Here is a 25,159-nt window from a genome sequence, read left to right as displayed (position 1 = left end):
TCAAGAACCTGTGAGCATCCAAGTGGTGGTGGGAGAGGCAGCCTGGGGTCAAAGAGCTTGGCCCGGATCCTTGGAGCTCTCCCCCTGCTGGGACCGGTCTTGGTGGTCCTTGGGGCAATGGGGGTCCTGGATAAAGTCCCTAGTTTGTGTTCAGGGTCCTAGTTGTCCTGCCTCTCTTGCCTGTCCTTTTCCTTCTGGATCTTCCGATGTCACCGGAGGGGTTACCCAGTCTCCTTAGCAAGTAAGTCACAGGAGAAAAGAGACCTTTAGAAAGTACTGATAAACTGCGGTTCACAACTGCTCCTTTGTGGGTTGGGGGTTTAATACTGTACAAAGGGTTAAATTTTGGCCATTGAGGGTTGCCAACATCTAGGTAAGGCATGGAGATACAGAGGAGAGGACACGCAGTAATGGGTTTAAACTACAAGTACAACGATATAGGCTAGATATCAGGGGGAAAAAATTCACAGTCAGAGTAGTTCAGCAGTGGAATAGGCTGCCTAAGGAGGTGGGGAGCTCCCCCTCACTGGCAGTCTTCAAGCAAAGGTTGGATGCACACTTTTCTTGGATGCTTTAGGATGCTCTGGGCTGATCCTGCGTTGAGCAGGGGGTTGGACTAGATGGCCTGTATGGCCCCTTCCAACTCTATGATTCTATGATTATGATTATAGATCTGGAATTACAACAGGGTATCCGGAGATCAGTCCCCCTGGAGAAAGTGGATGCTTTGGAGGGTGGACTCCATACTCCATTAAGGTCCCCCCCTGCCCCAAATCCCACCCACTCACAGCTCCACCCCCACAGTCTCCAGACCTAGACCTGGCAATCCTACCTGGGCTAGGTCTGGACGGGCTGTTAACACAAGTGAATAATTTCCCCCATTTCCAGCCGAGACCTTGAATCTTAGACCTTAAACTTTTCTCGTGACCTTCGATTTTTCTCCCCCAGATTTGGTTGACATCTCTGCTCGTGCAGGAAGAACAAAACCTGATTTCCGAGAAGATGGAGAATCCCCCCAGCAGCCCTGACAGGTACGGTGTTGTCTGGCCAGAGCACTCCCAGAATAGCTTCTCGGAGAGCAACCAGCTGCTAGCATACCTAGAGGAAGCTTCACACATGGACCCATCCCAGTCTGGCTTTTGGCCTGGCCGTGGGGAGGAAACGGTTCTGGTCAGCTGATGGATGACCTCCAGAGACAGCTGGACAGGGGTGGGTCGGTGCTGCTCATGGTGCCAGATCTCATGGCAGTATTTGACATAGTTGATCATGAGCTCATAGCTTGCTACCTCGCCGACCCTGGGATACCGGGGACAGTCCTACAATGGCAGATCTCCTTCCTTCAGGGTCACAAGCAGAGAGTTACTGTTGGGGAGACAAAATCACGCCCACATCATCTCCATTGTGGGGGGTGCCACAAGGTTCAATTCTCTCCCCAATGTTGTTCAACATCTTTATGTGCCCTTGTGCCCAGCTGACCCAGGGGTTCAGGCTTGTGTGTCATCAATATGTAGATGACATCTAGCTCTACCTCCTGATGGATGGCTGCCCAGAATCACCCCCAGATGACTTTGCCAGATGCTTGGAAGCAGCCCTGGCCCCAGCCGAGTGGAACAAGCTGCCGTCCAAGAGCAGGGCCCTGATGGAGCTATCAGAGAGCATGGAAAGCTTCCTGTTTCATTCCAGATGGCGAAATTCTGCGCCCACGTGACCCAAGTCCGCCAGAAAGATATAAAACACTCACAACCGCCATTGCCACATCCTGTTTGCTAATTTCATTATAAATATTTTATTTTTTAGATTGCCTAAAAGTTTTATCCACATCCTGGCCTGTGATCGTACCAATAAGCTTGGCTTCAGTTGAATTTCAGTGATTTGATGCTGTTTTTAGTTGTTTTATTGATTGTTTTATTTTGCTGTTGAAAACCGCCCCAAGCCTGTTCATGGAGAGAGGTATTATACAAACTGAAATAATAACCACACACACACACACAAACACACACACACGATAATTCTTAGGCCAAAAAATGTCAGTGGCTGTTTGAGCCCTGTCCATAGCCCTCCTGATGGGCCGCTTGTGCTGTGGTGTTTCGTGTTCTGATTTCCTCATTTGCCCATTTTGTTCTCTCCCGCACAGCCCACAGGAAACTCTAAACGAGCCAGCTGCAGCCGAAACGCCCCTAGGCCTCAGCGAGGAAGTCAAGCCCAACGAGTCCCGTCCCAAAGTCAAGCACTCTGAAGAACGCAGGTCCCAAACTCTAGACGAAGAGACCAAGGACCACGCACTTGGTTCCCCATCAGTCAAGTTCAGCAAGCCACACATCGTAATTGAGCCGCCTAAAGAAAGCAGACCCCCGCACCTGAGTGAACAGGCCAAAGACGGCGAGCCCCAAGATCATCCCGCTGAGGACCACGTTGTCCAGAGACCTCAAGACTCAAACCAGCCGCATGAGGACAGCCAAAGGCCAGACCTAGATCAGGTTGCCCTGGACAGTGCAGCTGAAGATCTGAAAAGTGAGGCCGAGGCACCAGGAGATGCACCACAGGAAACATTGCTGGACAAGGAGTCTCCACCGCCTTCCACAACAGATGACACCATTGTCCTGAAGCCCAGTGTGGACCAGTAAGCAATTCTTTTACACACTTGACTCTATCAGGGCAAGCTTCCCTTCCCTATTGGGGGCCTTCAGTGAAGGCCTCCCAGGGCTTGAGGGCCTCCCAGTATTACAACAGATCTTTAGACCACAGGTAGTCAACCTGTGGTCCTCCAGATGTTCATGGACTACAATTCCCATGAGCCCCTGCCAGCTGGCAGGGGCTCATGGGAATTGTAGTCCATGAACATCTGGAGGACCACAGGTTGACTACCCCTGCTTTAGACAATAGAGATTCGTTCTTCTGGAGAAAGTGGCGGCTTTGTAGGGGGTGCTCTCTGATTAGGCCCCTCTACGGCCCTTCCTTTCCCCAAAAAACTCTGGCCTCCCAAATCTCCACCCCCAAATCTCTAGGGATTTCCCAACATGGAGCTGGCCTTTGGCCACCACCTCTCAATTGGGAAACACTTGCAGATTTTGGGTGTTGGGAGAGGGCAGAGCTTGGGGGGCTACGGAACCTCAAGTGGGCTCTATGCCATAATAAAGTACACCCCCAAAGCCCCCATTTTCTCCAGGGGAGCTGATCTCGGTGTCTGAGGATCAGTTGTAATATCGGGGAGATCGCCAGGCTCCTCCTGGAGGCCAAGCCAAGGAGAAGGGCCACACGGTGATCAGAGCTCGAGAAAATCCCGTGAGAATGCAAAAATGGGGGGGGGGATATTAATTGTAACAAAAATTTATTCTGACACAAAGGCTTTTGAAATAGAGTCAGACCAGTGGGACCTTCCAAAATGAGCTTTGAATAGTTTCCAGTAAAAAGGCCTATTTTGCGGAAATCCAATTCCTTCCTTTCATCTTGTGCCAATAGAGCTGAGCTTTAAAAGACTACACTGGACTAGACTTTTGTTCCCTCCCGGACGATGGCAGCTCCAGAGGCAGAGTTAGATTGGGTTTGTGGCTGGGCTTATTCCTTCCTTCTCTCCTGCCCCGCAGTGCTCAAAAGCTGCCAGAGCCGGCTCCAGAGCAGCCACCCCAAGCTCTCCGCGCTCCGATCCCAGTCGCAAGCATCGTGGGGGGACCTGAGCCACGCCCCCTGGAGAAGAAGGGGTCGCCCTCTCGGATCTTCGCGACTGGCACATCACGCAAGTCGACAAAAAAAGCCCTGGTGGAGGAAAGGCCCGGTTCGTGCTGCCGTTCCTGTGGCCGTAGCTCGGTTAAGGCCGCGTAAGTGGGAGCAGCTGGCCATTGGGGATGCAAATACTCTGGGCTAGGAATTCCCTGTGTATTTGGGGCTGGGGTCTGAATGTGAGGGGGTGTGCTGCTATTTCCTCCGGGGTGACTGATCTCTGTAGTCTGGAGATGAGCTGTGATGCTGGGCCTTCTGCAGGCTCCACCTTGACGTTGGGAACCCGTCAACCCTTTGTGCTTGATGATGCTTGGTGTTGGGGCCCTGCTGGGTGTCCTTCCGTCCTCTTCCTTTGGGCTGTACTATATCTTGTGCCACTTTGTTACCATGACCTGCATGGCTGGGAAGAGTTTCAGTACGCAGACATGGTGCAGCACCAGGCTGCATGAAGAATAAAATATTTTTATTTGGAAGAGAAGCAACCGTGTATAGGCAGACAGACGGAGCTAACTACCTGCCCTAGCTGAGGCCATTCTTCTGTCCAGCTGCTGTTCTGTGGCGAGGAAGTGGGCTCAAGAAGCAGGGAGTCTCCTGTTGAGCCAATGGAGATAATCTGAAAATCATCAGGAAGTTCCTATCCTATCTCTGCTGATTCGGGTTCATTTGTAATCCAGCTCCGAACCGAGAAGGGCTGCAGTATCCAGGACGGTCAGAATTCTTCCAGGATTCTTGCTCAGGATCCCAGAAGGTGGATCTCACCTAGCTGGAGCAGTATCTGAACGTGAACATGCAGGGCTTGTGGCCATGACCCTAGGTGCAGCCATGACCCTGTGTGCACACATTGGACAAGTGTTCCGGGAGACCTTCACCATCCTTGCTGTAAGGAACTGGCCTCTCTTGAATCTGTCTTATAGTGTCTGGAGCTAGGCTCAGATTGTGACCTTCTTCCAGCTAGAAGTGAGGAAAGACAATTGCTTTTTGTACAAAGTTGGTCGTCGCCACTCTGTTCCGAGTTCAAGCGCCAAAGGGCATCATTTGATGGTGAATGAGCGACAGACCATAACCTTTCCCCTTGTCCTGCAGGACAACGTACACGTGGAGGCCCCCAGCGTCTGCCCTGCCAAGTCTTCGCACAAAACCCAAGCCCCAAATGGTCGATAAATCAACTCAGGTGAGGAACCAAGATGTTTGCAAAGGTCATGTGGGTCTTCCGTATTTGATACTTTCAATATATTAGTTTAGCATCTATACATCTGTTCTCATCTCTGTTTTCCTTCTCATATTTTCCAGAAAACCAATCTTCTTTTTGTTTTAGATATTCCCGGGGAGGGTGCAAATGTTTCCAAAGAGAGTCCTGCCCCCCAAGCCCAAACCGCCATCTGCTAATAAAGGAACTCAGGTGAGATTCAACGTTTCTTTCGCTGAGATTTCATGAGTCTGTACTGTCAATCTGCAGCCAGGGGAGGCTGGTGGTCCCTAGTGATGTAGGCACATCGTGGGACGTTGCTCTGTAGTTTGGGCAGAACTCTATGGTAAGAAGCTAATTCTACCATAGAAGTTTTGCCCACAAACCAGAGAGACATCATTGTAGCAAAGGGTGACATAGAAAAGTTACGTTTGCTTCCTGCTTCTCTTCCCAGTCCCAGTGAGTCCTACCCCCACCCCCCATCCCTATCGGCTGATTTGATGGGCAGAATTTTATTGTTATGGGTGTTTTGAGACACTATCGCTATTATAATTTTTTCTTGGGGAGGCATCCCATTTGGGGGATATTTTTCTTCTATCCAAGTCAGTGCTTATCATTATTTTGATATTTAAAATTCACACAGGCTACACATCCTTGTGACAAAATATAAGATTTTGGGCTCAGTAAAGCCCAAGGTGCCTTAGTTGTAGAGACGGGCATTTCTCTTGCTGCTGCTATTTTAGCAGGATGGCAGGCCTTTTTCAAATTCCTATAGGATGCTCAATAAATTTGGGTTGGGGAATACCTGGAGACCTTTGGAGTGGAACCAGAAATGGTCAGGAATTGGGGCAGGGAGGGACCTCAGTGGAGACTCATGCTAGAGAGTCCACCCTCCAGAGCAGCCCCTTTCTCTAAAGAGATCTCTTTAGTCTGCAGCCAAGCTATAATTCCAGGGGATCCCACCTGGAGTCTGGTGTCCCTGCACGATGCGGTTGTCTCTTCTCCCACCAGATTTCCCCCTCCTTTGAGAAGCTGCTACGGAGACCACCTCCTTTGATAAAGAAGAAGAGAAAGGAAGAGATGAGTCCCATGACGTTGGCCAGGGCCCCTCCCCGTGTGACCAGCTTGCAAAACAGGCAACAAACTCTTAGCAGACAACGTAGCAGGTCAGGATCCCCGAGGATACTGCAAAAGCCTCTCCCTCCCTCAGCCTGTCTGTTGAATTCTCTCGTGATTCACTCATCCACACGTCAGCTTCCCGTACTTGAGTCGGAAGAGTCCCAGGTTTAGAGCGGATCTTCCTTGCCCGTTGACAGCTAAACTTCGGCTCTGTGGCCTGGTCAGGTTTTCTCAGGAATGTGCTGAAAGTCCCTGTGCCAAGGTACAAAATCGCCCACCAAGGAGGTGGCAGGTGACAGTGGATGAACAATAGGCTTGTGAGTGGCCTGCATAGTGCAGGGGGTTGGACTAGCTGGCCCAGGAGGTCCCTTCCAACTCTATGATTCTAATATCTCGGGCTGGGCACCCTCTCCCAGCATGACCTGCTTAACTGGTTGGGGTAAGGCTAAGAAAGAATCCCTACATTGTCACAATGTGACCTTGAACCCATTGCTCTCTCTTGTACTGACTCAGTTCCCTGGGACCCTGTGAACATGATGTTATAAGAGGCAGAGCTGACCTGAGAACCCACCTCCAAAAAACACCCAACGTATAGATTCCTGTGTACATGGTCTGGTGGTCTTCGGAGAAAGGCTGGGGTGGGGAGAAATGGTCATCTAACAGTTATTTCAGGCCCTAGTTGGGCCCTCTTCTGGTCATCCGGCTAAGACTTACTGTCCCTGACTGATCTGCAGGTCACCTCCTGCGAGAGCAAAGAGGCCATCGCTGCAGGTGAAAAGTTCCAAAATCAGACCCAGACCCTTGGGGGCGAAAAGTTCCAAAATCAGACCCAGGCCCTTGGGGGTGAAAAGTTCGAGAGGCAGGCCACTGCGTGTGAAGAGCTCAAAAAGCATGCCGCTGCGGGTCAAAATGTCCTCGACTTCACCCAGCAAACACAGGCTGAACCTGAGTTTATGTTCCAGAAAGTAAGTGGTTTCAGACGGAGGCAAGATTAACCCCGCTTGCAAAATGGGGTAGGAGGGCAGGGTTGGGAGAGAGGAGCAAATTCCCAGGAGGCTGGCATCCCTGACCCTTAGTGGGGTCCAAGGCCACAGAGTCCCCCCTCCCAAGCAGCCCTTTCCTCCAGGGGAACTGATCTCTGCAGTCTGGAGAGGAGCTGCAATTCCAGGGGATCCCCAGGCCCCACCTGGAGGCTGGCATCCCTGACCCTCAGTGGGGTCCAAGGCCACAGAGTCCCCCTCCCAAGCAGCCCTTTCCTCCAGGGGAACTGAGCCCTATAGTCTGGAGAGGAGCTATAATTCCAGTGAATCCCTAGACCTCCCCTGTGACTCTTTAAAGATTGACTTTTTAAGCTTCCTGCCCAAGAGCTGGAGAACTTCAGTTTTTTAATCGTGCAATCAATATCCAACCCCTAAAGCAAAAGGAGGGGGAAAATCATAACCGGCTTTCTCCGTCTGTCTTCACAGGAAGCAGAAAATCATCTGTAATCTTTACCTAACCTTCTGTGACCACTTTGATGAAACTGCGGAGAGCAATGTTCAGGAGACTCACTGGGAAGGTAACTCACTGCATTGCAAGCCAGTCTCGGCAATGTATTGATTCGGGCTTGCTTGCATCGCTTCCAATAAATCCATCCTTTGCATTAAGTCAAGGATTCGTTATTGGGGCAATCTGCAGAAACCTCACACCCAGCTGGCTGCAGGGGGAGGAGCAGGGGCTCAATTCTGGCTCTCCAGATAAGAGGAAGCTGCTCTTGACCTCTACACCAAGCTGGCTTGAGAAAGAGAGGGCCTGAAAGACTATTCTGCTTGCTCAGAACAGCGGCATGCTCAGATTTGGGCTATTGGCTGGAGAATTCCGCCCCTCTACGTTACAGCTGTGAATTTGCTCTTCTGTCACTATAGGATTGTCCTTTCAAAGAACACAGGGTCTGTGAGAGGGGGGCCAAAGGAGACCCGTTTGTGCTGTTATTCTTTTGCCAGGCTGTTTGATTCTTCTGCGTTGTCGATCCTTGCTTTCCAGAGTCTCTGTACTCCTGTTCCGGGCTCTACAGGGCCTGCTCGGTTTTCAGCATGGTCAGATATGGCAGGATTCACGTGAACAACCTCCTCCTGGCCCTGCACACCTTGGGCGTCCTGGTAACGAGCGAGGAGATGCATTATATTCTTCGCCTCGTCAACGTGGATCGTGCGTGTTCATCCTCTTTTGGTCCCTGCCATCTCTCTCCCCTCTCTGAGTAGAGCAGTCTTTCTCAACCATGGTTTTGTGAAACCATGGGGTTTCTTAACAGCCCTGACTCAGTTGATATGACCATATAGGATGATGTTGACCCGCCCCCTCGTGCAATAGTAGCCAATGATGGGACTAGAGGGGTGGGGAGGGGAGGGGCCTCAGGTGGGCGTGTCCACAGCTCTGCTTCCCAACCATATTCTGCCTGATGGCGCCATTTTTGTGGTTTCTCAAAGCCTGGATAATGTTTCTCGGTTTTTTTCAAGGGTAAAAATGTTAAGAAAGGCTGGACTAGAGCCAGGAAGGGGGCGGGGAAGCAAAGAAGATATTTTAGTTCTAAAAATCCTATTGTTAAAATGTCGGGGAGTATTTAAAACATAGAGACAGTCTGACTTCAAATCCTGTGGCAGATCCAATTTCATAAAAGGTAATTCAGGCGTCCCACTCATTTCCCGTGCTCTTCTCTTTTGCAGAACATGAAAGCCTGAACTTCTGTGAATTCCTGGAGGCTGTGAAAACAGCCTCTCCTTTTGCAGAAACAGAGGGTAAGAGGCAAGCCACTGTCTTCACACACATGAGAGCGCCACTGTCTTCACACAGCTGTTGTCTTATGGGCCCAGACCAGATATGCTCTGGGAGTTCCGTGTTTGGAGCTCTCACCAGTTTTTAAACTAGGTTTTCTGGTGCACCTCATTCTGATTCCAAGCGAACATATAGCATGCTAGGGGGGAGGGGGGGAAGCTAAGCCCTGGAGAGCTGCTGCCAGTCAGAGTCCGGTAGACGAGCCTTGAGAGGTCAGACTCAGCCGAGGGCAGCTTCATGCATTCCTTTCCAGAAATTTTAGGAACGATCAGTCATCTGGGACTTAATTATCAGTGTCTCTCCCTCTCCCCTGCATGTCCTGCAGCTTTCCAGGATACTCTCCGAGCTTTCCGGAAGATGAAGAAGGGGACGGTGACTGCTAAAGAACTGGAGCCGATCCTGCAGTACCTGGGGGTCACTCTGAGCCCAGAGACTATTCAACAAGCTCTGGGGCAAACCAAAGTCAACAGTAAGTCTCAGCCACTCTCAGTGCCTGCTACAGTTGCATGGTCCAGCGTAGAGAAGAGGGGGCAGGGCACTGGACAGAAACATTTGGCTGACCCAAGCCTGTGAGGAATTCACAAAGACCTGACCACCCACCGTGACTCCAATTCCTGGCCCAGATGATCCTCCTGCAATCCCTGGCCAGTCTGTCCTGGAGGAAATTCACCACCCGACCCCAAAGTGGTGATCGGCATTTTGCTGGTCCTGCAAGGCAATCCCTTCTGCCCACCCACTCAACATCTGCCTAAGGTCCCTCCTCCCACCCCCCATTGAAGCTTGTCTGGGTTTGATTCGCCAGGGATTTAAAAAAAACACTTCCTGTCCAACCGTTGCCAGTTTCTCTGCTGGCACACAGATTCGGATAATCTTTTTTAAGATACTTTTTAAAGATACTTTTTAAAAAGCTACTGGCACACATCTGTCAACCACATCTGTAAAACAATAACATTTGAGGATATTTCAATTAAAAACAAAACTTAAAAAAAAATATTTACCCATGAAGTAGAACACATTTTCCTGCCTCTTCCACCCTTCCTCCTGCAATTTTCTTTGACCCTCCAATAATGCCCACTAGTGACACCAGGGGGTGGGGGGGGAGTAGTCAGAACCAGTATTTTTGATTGTGCTGGAAGCCCGTGTATTTGCTTAACCGCACATTTCGACACAAATACATCTCCCTTTCCCTGTCCTGTAGAGAATGGGACGTTTGACATCTCAGATTTTCTGTTGGCTGTAAAAGAGTTGCAGAGAATCCTTGAAGAAGAAGAAGAAGGTGAGCAGATTGATCTCGCATCAGGGCTGGCCCCAAATCCAGACGTCATCAGATCCGACATTCTTCTCCCAATTCTGTCCCAATTATAACAAGCCACAATTACAATCCTTATCCCTATTCCCATGCACTGGTTGATATTCATTACAGCAATTCCCCAACCTGAAAAAAGAGCTCTACAATTTCTCAGTCATAGATTCATAGACTTGGAAGGGGCCACACAGGGCATCCAATCTGACCCCTGACTCAGTGCAGGACCAGCCTAAAGCATCCAGGATAAGGATCTTATCTATGGATAATTCCATAGTATCATTTTTTTAAATTCAGCTTTGACATGCTATGAACACATCAGGAACTGCTGAAAACAGGATGTGCATTTAATTGGGGTCCTCCACTTTCTGGACTCATCTTGCCTGGCCTTAAATCCCTCCCAAACTCCCCTTAAACAGGAAGAAAACGATAAATTTGACATGCTGATGTCTCCCAGCAGTGACATTGGGGTCATTAAGGAAGGAGCGATGCTCTGTCTTTGGGGCAAAAGTTGATGGCAACCCAGTGTTAAAGATTAGGAGTGGCCAGACTGTGGGTCTCCAGATGTGCATGGACTACAATTGCCATGAGCCCCTGCCAGCATGGCAGGGGCTCATAGGAATTGTAGTCCATGCACATCTGGAGACCCACAGTCTGGCTACCCCTGCCCTATAAGACGTGGCATGCAGACTTTGGTAGGCTGAAACGAAAAGCATAGATACCCATGCTGGCTCATAACTGGCTGCCTTCCAGCTCATTCTGATCCACCCATCCCCCCTTCCCAGCCCTACATCAGCGTGATTCTGCTTCTGCCCGCAGCCTACCTGAACGAGCGCTCCGTTTCCAAAAGGAGGCCTTTCCAGGATGTGGCTGACCTCGTCGACGCCGAAAACAGACGGAGAAGAAAATACTGGGACTGCTTTGAGGAGGAGTCGGCCATGCCCACGAGCCTCCTTCCCCGCCTGCCAACGTCGGTGGAAGACGCTGCTCTCAACAAACAGCTGAGCAGGACGTCCAACGTGGCCCTCAGGCGGTCCAGTTCTTCATCCCCCGCAAATAGGACCAAAGAGGAAGCAAAAGACGGTGAAGCCGTGAAGAAGGCAACGTCTCAGATGGACCCCAGCTCTGACTTGAGAAGTTCCGCCTTGGAAAACCCGGTGGAACCACCGAATCAAAACGCCACAAGTCCAATTCCAGCCTAGTGAACGAACTGACAGAAGCAACTGGGTTTCCTGTTTGGGTTGTTTTAAAAATAGAATTGGTGTTAAACGTCCTGAATGAGCCCCCTGTCTGATACGGCTGATATTTCTGTATTTCTTATTGCCTCGCCCCTCACACCCTTCTGCCAATCACATTAACGGACAGAGCAGGTGTTGCAAATGGGAGATGCAAGGAGATGGGGTCGATTCCTCCTCTACTTCAAGGTTACGTCGGGGCACAGGACGATGGTTATTTACAGATAATATATCATATTCATCTGCTTCAGTCTCCTTACTGAAGCAGAGCACGAAAGCTTAAAGAGTAGTTACAAAAGCAATACATTGCAAGCCTCTATAACTGAGCTGTAATCAGGACTGCCTCCCACACGTCAGCGTATGGGGAGAGCTGAGCCGAGTGGAGTCTGCTCCTTGCTTCAGCAAAAGCACACAGAGCTTCTCTTCCTGGAGAAAGAGGAAGTGGGTGGGATCCCACCATAAGCAAAGGGATCCCCAGAGCATGTGCTTGGGGTTTTCCCACTGCAACCTCACCGGTCACCACTTGATGCCGCTAATGAGCACACAGATACAATTTAGCTGTATAAACAGCTTAGCCACATCCCTCCCAGGCTGACTTCCCCCAATTACTTGCTGGTTACAATTCTGACACCTGATTAAATGCTTTGATTTTCTTTAAGCCTTTGTTGTTCATCTCCATCTTTGTCTTGTCTGCCAAGTAAAAAGTCTAAGAAGCAGGGGTCTCTGTTTACCTCATAAATAAGCACAGCCTTGTTCTAGCAGGTTTCCGAATAAGAGAGCTTTGGGGAGCACACAATGCACCACCAATTTTTATTCTAAAGCTTGTGTCCCCCTCTTAATATGATCGAGGGCAGTTGGGGTATGAAGAATCTGTGGGTAAGGAAGGGTAGAAATGGATATTCTTCAGCCCAGAGGGCAGTGGCCTCAGAACCTCCCCACCCCATCGCCCCATAGCTGCCACAGGGAATTCTCGTCTCAGATGGTGGAGACGCCTGAAGTTATGACCAGAGTGGATGAGCAGGTTCATGTGGAAATCAGTAGAAGAAGAGTTGGGTTTTATACACCAGTATTCAGTACCCGAAGGAGTCTCAAAATGGCTTACAATCGCCTTCCCTTTCTCTCCCTGCAACAGACACCCTGTGGGGGTAGATGGGGCTGAGAAAGCCCTGTAAGAGCAGTATCAATGCTATGGCGAGCCCAACGTCACCCAGCTGGCTGCATGTGGAGGAGGAGCGGGGAATCAAACCTGGTTCTCCAGATTAGATTCTGTCACTCTTAGCCAGTGCCCCAAGGTTGGCCCAGTCTTGTATCAATGCTTCTCCAGATGTTTTATTATTTTTATGAGGTCAGTGATAACACACCCCCTCATTCTCATGCAGTTTGTTGAATGGATATGGATATTACCAGTTTTCCCATGAATAATCAAGATTTTTTTTAAGGAATATGAATCCAATAAGGGCTATGCAAGTCTGTGATGCCAGCTTCCCAAGGAAAATGAACTATGTATAGGGTTTTTTTTAATGGTTGACCATGATAACCATCCCTCTCCAATCCAAGCACTCCAGGTTGTGCTATGGGTTGTCTTTAAATCTGCCCAGGGTTACAGGTGTTATATGTTCCCTTCCGGACCCATAGTTCTATGGTTGCAGTCCCTATCGTCAACAACAAACTGTTTTAAAGTATTCTTGTGCTTCCCGATTGAAGCTGTGTTTTTACACCAGGTGGGTCACCTTCCACTCTATGACATCATCACCCTAGAATTCCCCATGAGAAAGCAGACATCTACCTGGCTGGAGAGAACCTGACGTGGGGAGGGCTCTACGACCATCTCCAGAGAGCTGCCCACCAAACTCTCTCGGCCCCTCCCACTGCCCTCTTGGCACCAAACCGAAGACCTCTTTCATGGTGCTTCTGGAACATCAGTAACTCAAGAAGTTCCCCTTGCTCCACACACATGTTCCTACCTGCACATTCCCCTGCTGGTTCCATGCTGGGGCCCTGGAGGTCACCCTTAGGTTGCTAAGCTTTTCAACAAGTGAGTTGGGACAGGATGAGAGCTGGGAAGGAAGGTGTTTGACTGTACGTAGCCAAATATATTGTGGGCCCAGCAGCCTGAATTCCTGGTCTTGCCAGAGCCTGGGAGCTCAGCAGAGCTGGCCACAATTACACCACCAAGGAAGAAGGCAATGGTAAACTATCTCTACCAATTGCTGGCTTGAAGACCCCATGGTTTTGGGCTTGCCATGGTCTTGGTTGCAACCTGATGTGACATTGCAGTTATTTGTGGGACAGCTGGGCTACAGTTTACTAGCAGAAGTGAAATAATGACTTGTTTTCAATCTGCAACTGAATTTTTGAAGCTTCTCTCTTCTTTTTATTGCGCCAAATTATTTTAGCCTTCATGTGACATCTCCACTAATGTGGAAGGAGCAAAACTTTCCACCCCAGAAGAATGGACAGAGCTGGCAGGTAATTGGGGTTGTTGTTTTTTATTTACTCTGTCCATGAAAACACTCAGCCATTTTTGGACAGATACTGTATGCCTAAACTGATCCTATCTGTTGTATCGTTTAAGTCATGAGTGTATTTTCCTACTGTTAAAAATATTTAAAGAACTGTATTTTTGAGAACTTTTAAAGAAGTATCTAACACATTGTGAAATGTCTACACCCTAGCTGAAAATTTCTATATCCCAGTTGTGAAAAGACGTAACTTATGTTTTTATGAACAGAAAAGAAGTAATTAATTTTTATGCCCCTTCTGTTTCTGTGAACAGGAACTGAACCGAAGGACTGATAACTCTGTTATTCTAGCAAGACATGCTACATATTTATGGAAAGCTATATGATGCTGTATACAAATTCTTCTTAATTTACTCTGTCCTTATACCTGCACTGTTATGATTCCTATTTCATTGTCTAAGTGTCATGCCCTTGAAAATTCATTGAAATGTGGCATTTTTATAGCAATCTCCTTGAGTCCAAATATCTATTTCAAAACATTATTTTGATGGACACATGCTCCCTCCCCCCATTATACACTGAAGGCAACGTCCCTCGAACTCCTGATACTCTGCATTCACTCTGGTCTGTGATATATACTTATTCTGAATATTTTCACAGCCAACAACACCTCAGTGAGCTGACCGAGGAAAGCCAACTCCAAAACCTCAGTGAAGAGCCACATGAAGACAGCCAATCGACAGACCTCGCCGAACTGTACGAGGACAGCCAATTGACGGACCTGACTGAGCAGAATGAGGACAGCAGAACCCAAGATCCAAATGAGCAGAGTGAAGATGGGATCCAGAGACGTCCGGAGACGTCCGAGCAACAGGCCTCAGGAGGAAGGGAAGGCTCCGTGACTCCCGTTTCTGACTCATGGGGGAAAACCAGCACCGACTTTGGAGATGGCAACACGTCCACCCTCCTCCCCCCTGAGCCAAGCACGTCCTCCTACCCTGACTTCCTTAGCTCAGATACGTAAGAGAAAACAGTTTTGTGGCAATAGGGACCTATCCAGGCATCCATTTCCCATTCACAGTCAAGACCTGCATGCTGAGATTCCTGCCAAATGTTCACTTATAAATCCATTTGGACCTCCCCCCCCCCCTTTTCGTTTTTCACAATCTTAGAACTTTAAGCCCACAATTACTGGATGAGTTAACGGGGATCTCTTTCCAGTCTGGCATTGTATCCAATGTTTCTTGAGAATGATCCCTTTCAAATTGGTCACTATATAGAATGGTAAATGGTCTTCTCTTGGCCACCCACAGACGTGGTTGAGGTCTTCCTTTACTTAGAAGGCTCCCGGGTACGCAGAAGAGAACATATTACTTTGCAAATTAACTGGAATAAAAAGAGAGGGAAAACTCTCAAAAATGTTCCGATGGGGGTTAAACATACTTTAGAGGAACTGGGGTGCCAAGAGTAGTGGTTCGGACTGCCAAGTTCATGGTGGAAAATTGCAGAAGATTTGGGGGCAGATCCTGCTGAGGACAGAATTGGAGGAAGGAGGGGTAGGGTTGCCAGCTCTACATTGGAAAATATCTCGAGACTTTTGGGATGGAGCTGGGAGTAGGCGGGGTTTCGGGCAGGGGAGGGATCCCAGTGGAGGATAATGCTATGGAGTCCACCCTCCAAATCAGCCATTTTCTCCAGGGGAATTGATCTCTGTTGCTTTGTTGTCATGATTCCAGGGGATTCCCAAGTCCCACCTGGAGTTTGGCACCCCTAGGGAGGGGATGCCATAAGGTCCAGCACCTAAAGATTCTGTTTTCTCCAGATAATTGATCTCTGTAGTCTGTAGATCTTTGAAAGATCCCACCTGGAGATTGGCAACCCTTAGAAGGCCACCTAAATGAGGAAAGGGGGGAGGAGAAATTAGTCTTCATACGCCCTTGAGGGTTAAGAGAGTCTCTAGGGGGGGGGGCATTTTAGAGGCTGGGTGATATAGAACTTCCAGATTTTCCCTCATGCTGACCCTCATGGGCCTCCATTTTGTTTTACTCCTGACGCCACAAGATATCACAAGATGGCGGCTGTATTGGGACCCTGTTGCCCAGCATTTACCACCAAGTTCCCACTAAATCCTGAGCCTGGGTTTATTTTTCCAATGACAGACTCGAAGGCATTGAAGATCTGACTTGGGGGGAAGGCTCAGCGGAGATACCGGAACTGTTGGAATACGAGGAGCTCCCTTTGTCCTTATGGGAGAACAATGGGACTGAATGGAAATTTGAGCGGGCCGGCCTTCCTGTCCCGAAGCAAACGCCTTCCTTCCACAGAGACTGCTGCAGCAGTGCCATCGAGTGAGCACAGCCCACACCCCGGATTTCCCTGTTTTGTACCGTGCTCTTTGGTGCCCCTCACACACAGTGAGGGCTATTTGCTATTTTTATTTTTATTTATTTTTATTTTCCACCATTCTTGACAGAGCCAGCTTGTGGCGGGTTACAAGATAAAAATAAGATACAAAGTCCCCTAAAAACCCCGCTAAAATTACAACAATTAACAGAAATACAGAGTTTTGTTTTATAGGGCCTCCCCCAGCCTTCAATCTCTACCTTGTTGAAGTCCACTACATATGTTATCATTCATTCATTCATTCATTCATTCATTCATTCATTCATTCATTCATTCATTGTGTGTATACCATCCTTCACCACAAACTGGCTTGGAGCAAATCACAATATGAAAACAAACATCAATATAACCATCATAAAACTATAAACAGTACTAATAACCTCCCACCCATCCCTCTATTTCTATCCACCATCAGGTTGGTCAGTCATTGGTGATCCCTGCGGGGTAGGGGGGAGAGCATGGCTGTCTCAGTCAGCGGTTCATGAAACCCCGGGGTTTTTTGACACCCCTAGAAGGATTTCCCAAATGGGTGGGAGTTAAATAATGTGTTAAATATTTTTAAATAATGTGTTAAATATCTGTTGGGTGATATAACCATATATGGTCATGTTGACCCCTCCCCAAATGACCCATGATGGGCCTGGAGGGGTGGGAAGGGGAGGGGCCCCAGGTGGGCGTGTCCACAGTGCTTCCCAACCCTATTCTGCATTTCTGGGGTTTCTCGAAACTTGAAGAATGTTTTAAGGGTTTCTCAATGTTCAAACAGTTGAGAAAGACTGGTATAGAAACAAAAAGAAAAGGGGGGAGGATGGGAATGATAAAACAGAAAAGGGGAGTCCAGACTGGACTTTAGGCTCTCATACCCCACCCCGGTTACTCATGTATTTTATTATGACTGGACAGACCCACTCTTAAGGTGGGTCTCCTGGTGGGAGTTACTGGTTGGGCTGGGATCAGCTCCTCTGGGGCCTGCCCCTCTGCTTTTCAGGGTCCCCTAAAAATAGCTCCCTCACGTGTTGCCTCCTCCCCTTCCACAGAGAGACCATCAAGCAGAGCCCCCTGAAGATTGCCAAGTCCTCCTACGTGAGAGGCTTCATGCAGAAGCGGCGCTCTTCAAACGTCAAAGGGAGCGAGGTGAGGGACCATCTCGGGAAAATGGTCAAGGTCTGGGAAGGGTCCTCGAAACTGGAGCCATGCCTTTCAAACTGTGCTCTGAGGAACCCCACGTTTCATTTTCTGGGGTGCTTTTGATGAGACGATGGAAGCAGAACAGAGAACTTCCCTCTTTCTTTCGTAATAAAAGAAGTGGATAAACAATAGGCCCAAGATGGACCTAAATGGTTTGACTGTGGAATTCAGATGTAGTAAAGGCCATGAGCATCGTTTGTTTTAAAAGGGCTGTTAGACAGCTCCATGGAGGCGAAGCACATCAAAACTACTAGCCATGGTGACTAAAGGGAGACTCCATATACAGGTGCAGTCAAGCTCAGAGGCAGCCTGAAAGGAAAGCATTAGTCTGCATGCCTAGAGTTGAAGTGAACAGAACCTACAGATTGTAGACTATGGTTCTCTGGTTCTCTGTGTCCTCCCACAGGTCCATTTCTGGGTTTTTTGTCTCCTGCTCCGCAGAATCCCACTAGACTATATGGCTAAGAATTTGCTTGCTCTCCCTGCCCCCACAGTTCACTTCCCCCTATGTGAGGATGCGGAAACACAAGATGGCCTTACAGAAGAAGAAAGAATCCAAGGGGTTCTTCAAGTCCCGTCAACATACAGCTGGCTCGTATGACAGATGCTGTGGCCGCCTGGGCAGGTTAGAATGTCTGATGCAAAGTGACAAGTGTCTGTAATGGGACTGATGCCCCTGTGCTTCGTTATTTCTCCATCATGCCACAAAAACCCCTTTCCAAAGAAGCTGTTCTGTCCAGGGGGGCTGATTGCTGCAACCTGGAGATCCGTTCAAGTGGGTATCCAAGTAGGTCTGAACAAAGTTTGAGTCAAAAGGCACCTTTAAGATCAACTGGACCCAGTTTTTGTTCTGGAGATCTGAGAGACCTCCAGCCCTGAGAAATGAGAAATGAATACTTTTATTAATAAATAAATATGCCACGCCCAAACAGGACCAAAGCCTGAAAAATAAGGAAAGATGCTTGTTTGACCTATAGCCAATGGGTCTGAACTCTGACATCCTTTGGATGAAAACCTGAGCCCCAAACGGCCGTACTGATGAGCTCCATGCCATGTCTTTGCAGGAGAAGCAAAGCTCTGTATAATCTCTATACCACCTTCTGCGACGAAGAAAAAGAGGCCGACCCAGGTTTTTTTCAGGAAGGTAATAAATTCAGTCCTCCTGGCTGAGCAATGGGAGAGTTCTGCTGTCTGTCCCACTCTTGCCGTCTTACTGGTTCGGTTCTGAAGGCACCAGCACTGACTTTGGAGGTGCTTTGCTGTCATTTGAGACTTTGCTGCTCATGCGCACAATCCTCTTAATGTGGTTGTCTGTTTCTGTGGTTGTCAGAGGTGCCCGTGTGGTGCCACATGGCCTACGAGGCTCTAGCGCTGCTCAAATTTGCTTGTTTCCAATAACTGGTAGAAAAGATGGTGTCCAAATTGTGTGCATGTGGGTGTGTTTAAGTGCCACCAAATGGCTTCTGACCCTGTGAATTCATGACCTCCCAAGCGTCCAGTCCTTAACAGCCTTGTCTATGACTGCCAAGTGACGGAACGTCATTCAGTACCCTCATGTTATTTTTTAATGTCCCCCCCCCGGGTTATTCTGATGGTGGGTTAATGGTCAGCAACCCCTTTTTCTGCCCCCACGGGTAATAGTGGGTTGGGTTTAGTTATATTGAGTTTCTGCCGCTTTTGTTCATCTTGTGTATTGACTGTTGTGTATTTTATTGAGTAGATTTCTGGTTGTTTAGGGGTTGTTTTACTGGGCTTTTATGTATGTTTGTAACCCACCACGAGCCATTTTGGGGGGTGGCAGACTAGAAATCAAATTATTATGATTATTATGATTATATGAAGCAGAAAGCGAGACATTTCTGAGAAGGATCCTGAAATAGCCAATCTTTTCTGATACTGTAAGATCTAGATGCGTTTAAAGCAGCGTATGCCAAAGTTTTGTTGTTGATGTAGGAAAATTCTGTTTTACTGTATTAAAAATATATATATTGAATGCTTAAGTGTATGGCTTATGGGCTATTCAATCATAATAAGATGAATTAACAGCCTTGTTCAGGTCTCGCATCTGGTGGTCAAGGCCTCCTTGATGGAGTCCATCTGCCTCCTGCTTTGTCTTCCTCTTTTCCTGCTGCCTTCCGCTTTTCTTAGCACAATCATCTTTTCCTAGCGTTATTGTCTTTGCCTATGAATTAACATCCTCCAAAATGTCCTGTTATCATGAACAGCCTAGCTCAGGTCTTGCAAACTGAGGGCCACAGCTTCCCTGATGGAGTCCATCCATCTCCTGGTGGCCATCGTTCTCCTCCAATACTACCTTTCTGAGTAGGAAGTTTCTTCTGTTTTCTTGGTGGCGTGCTCCTTTAGTTGAAGATGGAACCAAGGAACAGAACAAATTCAGTTTCTTCGCTGTGATTCCTCCCCCCCCCCCCCCCACACACACAAACAACAGATTCTGGCTTGGGTTTGAATGGTGGGAAGAATCTACAAAGAAAAACGCGGTCCAAGGTATTATCTTTCTGTTCCAGGATCTCCAACAGCTTCAGGGCTCTTCAGGGCCTGCACCATTTTCAGCGTCCTGAAGAAAGGAAGGATCAACGTCAGCAACCTCCTCCTAACCCTGCACACTATGGGGATCCTCATGACCAGAGCAGACATGCACCAAGCTCTGAAGTGCGTCGCTGTGGACGGTGCGAGAGAAATTTTGGCACATTCGTTGACTTCTGCTTGACAGTTCTGTAGAAAGCCAGGGGCTGAAAACTTGATTTATTGTAATTTTAAGTGCATGGTGACTAAAAATCCTCTAGAATTTTTTGGAATACAATATTTTCATTTTAAATTTTTCTTTGGCAGTGTATGGATTTTTTTTTAATGTGTCCGTATGTGGTTGGCCATGTGACTATATCCCATTATTCCTTTCAATGCCTCTTTGAATATGAATTGGAATGTTCCATTTGAATCAGAGGTGGTGCTACTGATGTACAATGTTTGGCTGACTTGTCACCCCACCTCGACTCTGCCCAACTCACCTTTTTCTCTTCTTCTTCACACAGAACGAGGGAACCTGAATTTCCTTGAATTCCTGAACGTTGTCTCTCTCACTACCCCTTTCGCTGGAACCAATGGTATGAGGAAGGAGATGGAGGCTTTGAGTTGACTGCACTATGATATTTCACTCCCCCCCCCAAATCCCCACCCTCAGTTTTGGTCTGGTGGTCTCCTCCTCCTCCTCCTCCTCCTCCTCCTCCTCCTCCTCCTCCTCCTCCTCCTCCTTTATTGAATTTGTATAGCACATTCCCATATGGCTTAACCCATTTAGGAAATTTAGGCTAATGACTTCTTGCAACCTTCCATATGCCTGTGGCAATTGATTAAGGTTACCAAATACCCTCTTTTGTGTTTACGTTTGTGTTTGTGTTTCTGTATCCATCCTCTTTTGGGCTCTTTTTAAAACACCAATGAAATGGTCCTCTTTCAAGTTAGGTGTATTCCTTCTTAGTACCAATTAGCATAGCTTAAACGTGAACGGTATTTAGACGGAGATTTGTCTTAGCGATCACTTGTTTGGAGCAGTCAACTAGGAAATATGTCCTCTCTCTAGCATTTCGAGGTCTGGCAGCCCTACACCTGCCAGACCGTTAATGATTTCTTAGTTGCTCACTGACTGTTGACTTCCTGGGTCCTTGCATTTCCCACAGCTCTCCAGAAAGCTCGTCAGGTTTTCAGAAAGCTGAAGAAGGACCTGGTGGTGGTTGAAGATTTGGAGCCGACGCTTGAATGCCTGGGGGTCACCCTGAGCCCCACGATGATAGATCAGGCCCTCGGATGCATTCAGATTACCTGTGAGTTCCTCCCAGCCTCAGCCCGGGCCAGAAGAGAGTGAAGGTATCAAGAGAGCCAGCTTAGTGCGGCCTATTTTCCCTATTGTTCAGTTAGCGTAATTATTTGTAATTTTTTCCCACTATCAGATGTTTCCAAATAGCATCAAAGTTACTGACGTAAGAAATAAAAAACACATACATATCACCTTTGAACTGGTGGATTCTACAAAATGAAGAAAGTTACAAACTAAACGAGCATTGCATTTTCAAATCACTGGTATGGACTCCACATGTTCTCTGTGGGTTGATAAGTCTTCTGGAGGACACTAAACATTGAGTGGACCTCTTGGGGGAGATGGTTCTGCAGAACTCTAGCTGGAGCTGAGAAGGCCGTTCTCCACTTGCCTATCAATTTTATCTCCTATTATGAAGATGAACTCCTAACTAGGCCCTGCAGAGCAGATGGCCACATAAGTATAGAAAACAGGGATGCCAACCTCCAGGTGTTATACCCACTGAAATATCCCCGGTCTTCCCCAGGCTCCATCCCCAAACTTCCAGTTTTCGAACCTGGATCTGGCAACCCTAAGAGGGAAGCCCTCACTAAAGATAACCGAACTTGCGTCTCCTTTCTGCTGCAGGGGAAGGACAACTAAACATTTCAGACTTCTTGTCAGCTGCAAGAGACCTGCAGAGCACCTGTGATAAAGCAGGTACGTTACAAAGGTGCTTTGAGCAGATGGGGGGGTCACGCCATGAAAGGAAGGGCAGAGAGAATCAGGAAAAAGCAGGAGGGGTCCTAATGAATGCTCGGTTTCCATAAAACAGGGGTAGTCAAACTGCGTCCCTCCAGATGTCCATGGACTACAATTCCCAGAAGCCCCTGCCAGCATTCGCTGGCAGGGGCTTCTGGGTATTGTAGTCCATGGACATCTGGAGGGCCACAGTTTGACTACCCCTGCCATAAAACAACAGCATTCATGCATGTACAGATTATCAGAACTTTGATTGTGAGTCAGAATGTATCCATGCAGTATAGGAATGTAAAATCTGGGCCCGACGTTAGATTTAATAATGGTTATAATGTTTGCTGTCAGTGGACCAGTTTTGATGCTTCCCTCCTTTCTTATTCTAGTTACAATCGACAGGTTTAATTGCCAGTACTTGGAGAGCCCCGGAATAATAGCGTTTATAAATATTGGAGCGCAGAATGCTGTTCTACACGAAACAATATCACAAATTATTCTGTTGGGCCTCACTGCCACAGATGCATCCTTTGGGACATAAAAAGAGGAGGCAAAGCCCACTGTGTAGGGACATAATCACCGACGATAATATTCAAAACATTGATGAGTATATTAATGATACAGAAAGAAGGCAATTCAGTAACAATATTCAAGGGTGCGCAAAGCTACATACAACCATAAGCGATATCTGTTTAAAACAGGGGTTCCCAAAGTGGGCAGTATGTCCCCCCAGGGGGCAGCGGAAGGATCCAGGGGGGTGGTAAGGAATTTGGGGGCAGCAGGCTGACTCTTTCTGCTGCGGCTGCGTTTTCCTAGAGAGAGACGTTCCAAGGTGGCTGGCCACGGCCGTCTGAAGAGTAGTGACCCTGGATTTCTTGGTGGTCTCTCATCTCTGAGCTGACCAGGGCCAATCTTGCTTTGCTTCCTGAAGAAAACAACAGCTTCAGAAGGTGGCCTGGAGGGGACCATATCCCTGCTAAGCTCCCCCCCCCCCCAGACTCTGTGGCTCTGCTTCCTCCTTTTCTGCTCCATAGACGGCACATCCCCTTTTCCGATTTACAGGTACATTCTTTGTCCTTAAAATTCGCGTTCTGCCATCTCCAGCTTGTTAAAAAAACACGACATCCATTTGCCACAGTATCTGTAGGCCGAGTTGACATGGATGCCATATTCTCTAAGATATTGTGGGCACAGAACAGTTTTGCCCCCTTGGCCTGACCTGCTGGTGGGGTTCTCTTTGCTTCTGCCTGCAGCTTATCTGAACCAATACCCGATGCTGAACTGGAGGTCTTTCGGGGACGTGAGTGGCATCGGCTATTCGGAGCTCCGGTGGAGAGGGAAGTGTTCGGCGGACAGACAGATGCTGGTCCACCACATCCCCATGGCCACCTTCTGCAGCGCTGAGGAAGCGGTCGCTTTCACGGAACTGCAGAGGCAGCAAAACAAGCCCCAGAAACCTGTGGACTTGAAGAGGCCCAGCACGGCATCCCCGCCCGGTCCTGCAGAGGAGAACAAGAAGAAGAAAGGCATTATCAAATGGCCCAGGGCCCACATGAGCTTTGGCTACAGGAGCCAGGACACTTCGTTCCCGCTGGAATCCACCCTGTGCCGCAAAAAACACGAAGATGCCCCCGTCCAGAAGGCGGAGACAGAGAACCAGAGCAGCGAGGACTTTCTTTGCATGCTCCCCCGGCCGAATGTCACCCCCAAAGTCAACCAAACAAAGAAGAAGAGGCTGTCCTTTGCCAATGAACTCCCCAAAAGGTATTCTGCAGAAGACAGCAGAGTCCCAACGTCCACTCTGTTGGAAACGGGGGACAAGGAAGGTCCAGAAGACACACTGGCAGAGCAACCCTCCCAGGGAAGCTGAAGGCAGCTCCTGAAAATCAGCACCCCCAAAAAAAAAGCACAGTTGAGCTTTTCAATAAATAAGGCACCTGTCATCCACGGAAGACTGGGAGCAGTTTCTGGAATTAGCAGGTTTGTTACCACAGATTCCCTCACATAGCATTGCTTTTAGGGTCATGGGGGTAGGGGCAAACCTGAGACACGTCCAACAGCTTTCTCCTGTTGGGCTCAAGCCAACCTTTTCCAGGTGATGCCTGGAGATCAAAGAATATAATGGGAAACACAAGCCCAACCTGGAAAACAAGTGAAAACCACAAAGGCGAAACCAAATATAGAAAAAGAAGAAGAAGAAAGAAACCATTTATCCTGAGAACTCAAAAGTGGTTAAAACCCATAAAAGAATATCTTCTCTGTAGGGCACATGGAAAACATCTCAGTGTGCACACCACAGATGCCAACAAGTCCAGACCTAACACATCACAGGCCAGAGATCAGGCTTTCTTAGCCAGGGGTTTGTGAAACCCTGGGGTTTCTGGACAGCCCTGGAAGGGTATCATGAATAGATGGGAGCTAATTAATTTTGTATATATATATTTTTTTAATTTGTTGAATATCATGTGAGATGACCGTATATGGTCATGTCAACCCCCCCAAATGGCCAATGATGGGCCTGGAAGGGGTGGGAAAGGGATGGGCCTTAGGTGGGCATGTACACACCTCTTCTGGCTGCAGGTGGAGGAGCAGGGAAACAAACTCAGTTCACCAGATTAGATGTCCTCACTCCTAGCGACTACACCGAGCTGGCTCTTGAGGGAGATTGGTAAGGCAGCTATGTGGTCATTGGCTGACACCTCCATGGGATGCTATGCTGTCCGTCAATATCAGAAAGGAGATTCTGGTTCGGATGTTCCAGTAAACTGCTCAGCCCACCTCCAGATATGTCAGCTTTATAGCCTCTCATGTCGTACTGGACAGGGCAAAGAAGATGTAAACAGGGTTGCACTCAACTGTGGCCATTATTTATCGAGTTGTCCCTGTGCAGGCAACCCTCCCCGCCTCGCTTTGAGCAGCCATCTTGGTCTTATGTTCTGTTCCCCTTGAGTCTCCTCTCCGGGGGAGTGAGCATTTCGGGGCGATTCTCTCTACGTAGCTCACAGTGGTGGCTTGAGGGAGCTGGTGGGAGTGTGTGGAGCCCCACCCTGGAGCCCATGACCATTGGGCAGAAACAAAATCAGCAGCTCCAGTTGGGAGAGGCTCCTCCCACTCTGTTGCCGTCCTAGCTTGCTAAACTTTCCAGTGGTTGCCCTGTGCATGCACCGTCTC

The 25,159-nt window shown here is 48.4% G+C and overlaps 2 protein-coding genes across 2 annotated transcripts; both read left to right on the top strand.

Moving 5' to 3' along the window:
- The first annotated feature begins 2 nt into the window (after positions 1 to 2).
- LOC143825078 (uncharacterized) lies at positions 3 to 12,006 on the top strand. The gene is made up of 14 exons (XM_077313056.1): positions 3 to 241; positions 949 to 1,031; positions 2,135 to 2,620; positions 3,585 to 3,815; positions 4,801 to 4,888; positions 5,033 to 5,116; positions 5,915 to 6,069; positions 6,757 to 6,987; positions 7,489 to 7,580; positions 8,045 to 8,209; positions 8,725 to 8,796; positions 9,159 to 9,302; positions 10,032 to 10,109; positions 10,956 to 12,006. The coding sequence occupies exons 2-14, from the start codon at positions 1,003 to 1,005 to the stop codon at positions 11,336 to 11,338; spliced, it is 2,238 nt and encodes a 745-aa protein (XP_077169171.1). The 5' UTR covers positions 3 to 241; positions 949 to 1,002; the 3' UTR covers positions 11,339 to 12,006.
- Positions 12,007 to 13,143: 1,137 nt separating this feature from the next.
- On the top strand, positions 13,144 to 23,953 carry LOC143826348 (uncharacterized). Its single transcript, XM_077315114.1, has 12 exons — positions 13,144 to 13,406; positions 13,768 to 13,840; positions 14,494 to 14,853; positions 15,993 to 16,181; positions 17,274 to 17,370; positions 17,919 to 18,049; positions 18,489 to 18,568; positions 19,950 to 20,111; positions 20,475 to 20,546; positions 21,120 to 21,263; positions 21,884 to 21,955; positions 23,242 to 23,953. The coding sequence occupies exons 2-12, from the start codon at positions 13,824 to 13,826 to the stop codon at positions 23,856 to 23,858; spliced, it is 1,941 nt and encodes a 646-aa protein (XP_077171229.1). The 5' UTR covers positions 13,144 to 13,406; positions 13,768 to 13,823; the 3' UTR covers positions 23,859 to 23,953.
- Positions 23,954 to 25,159: the final 1,206 nt, after the last annotated feature.

This window comes from Paroedura picta, chromosome 16, assembly GCF_049243985.1.
Source record: "Paroedura picta isolate Pp20150507F chromosome 16, Ppicta_v3.0, whole genome shotgun sequence".
Lineage (NCBI taxonomy): Eukaryota > Metazoa > Chordata > Lepidosauria > Squamata > Gekkonidae > Paroedura > Paroedura picta.
This window is presented reverse-complemented; position numbering and strand designations above follow the sequence as displayed.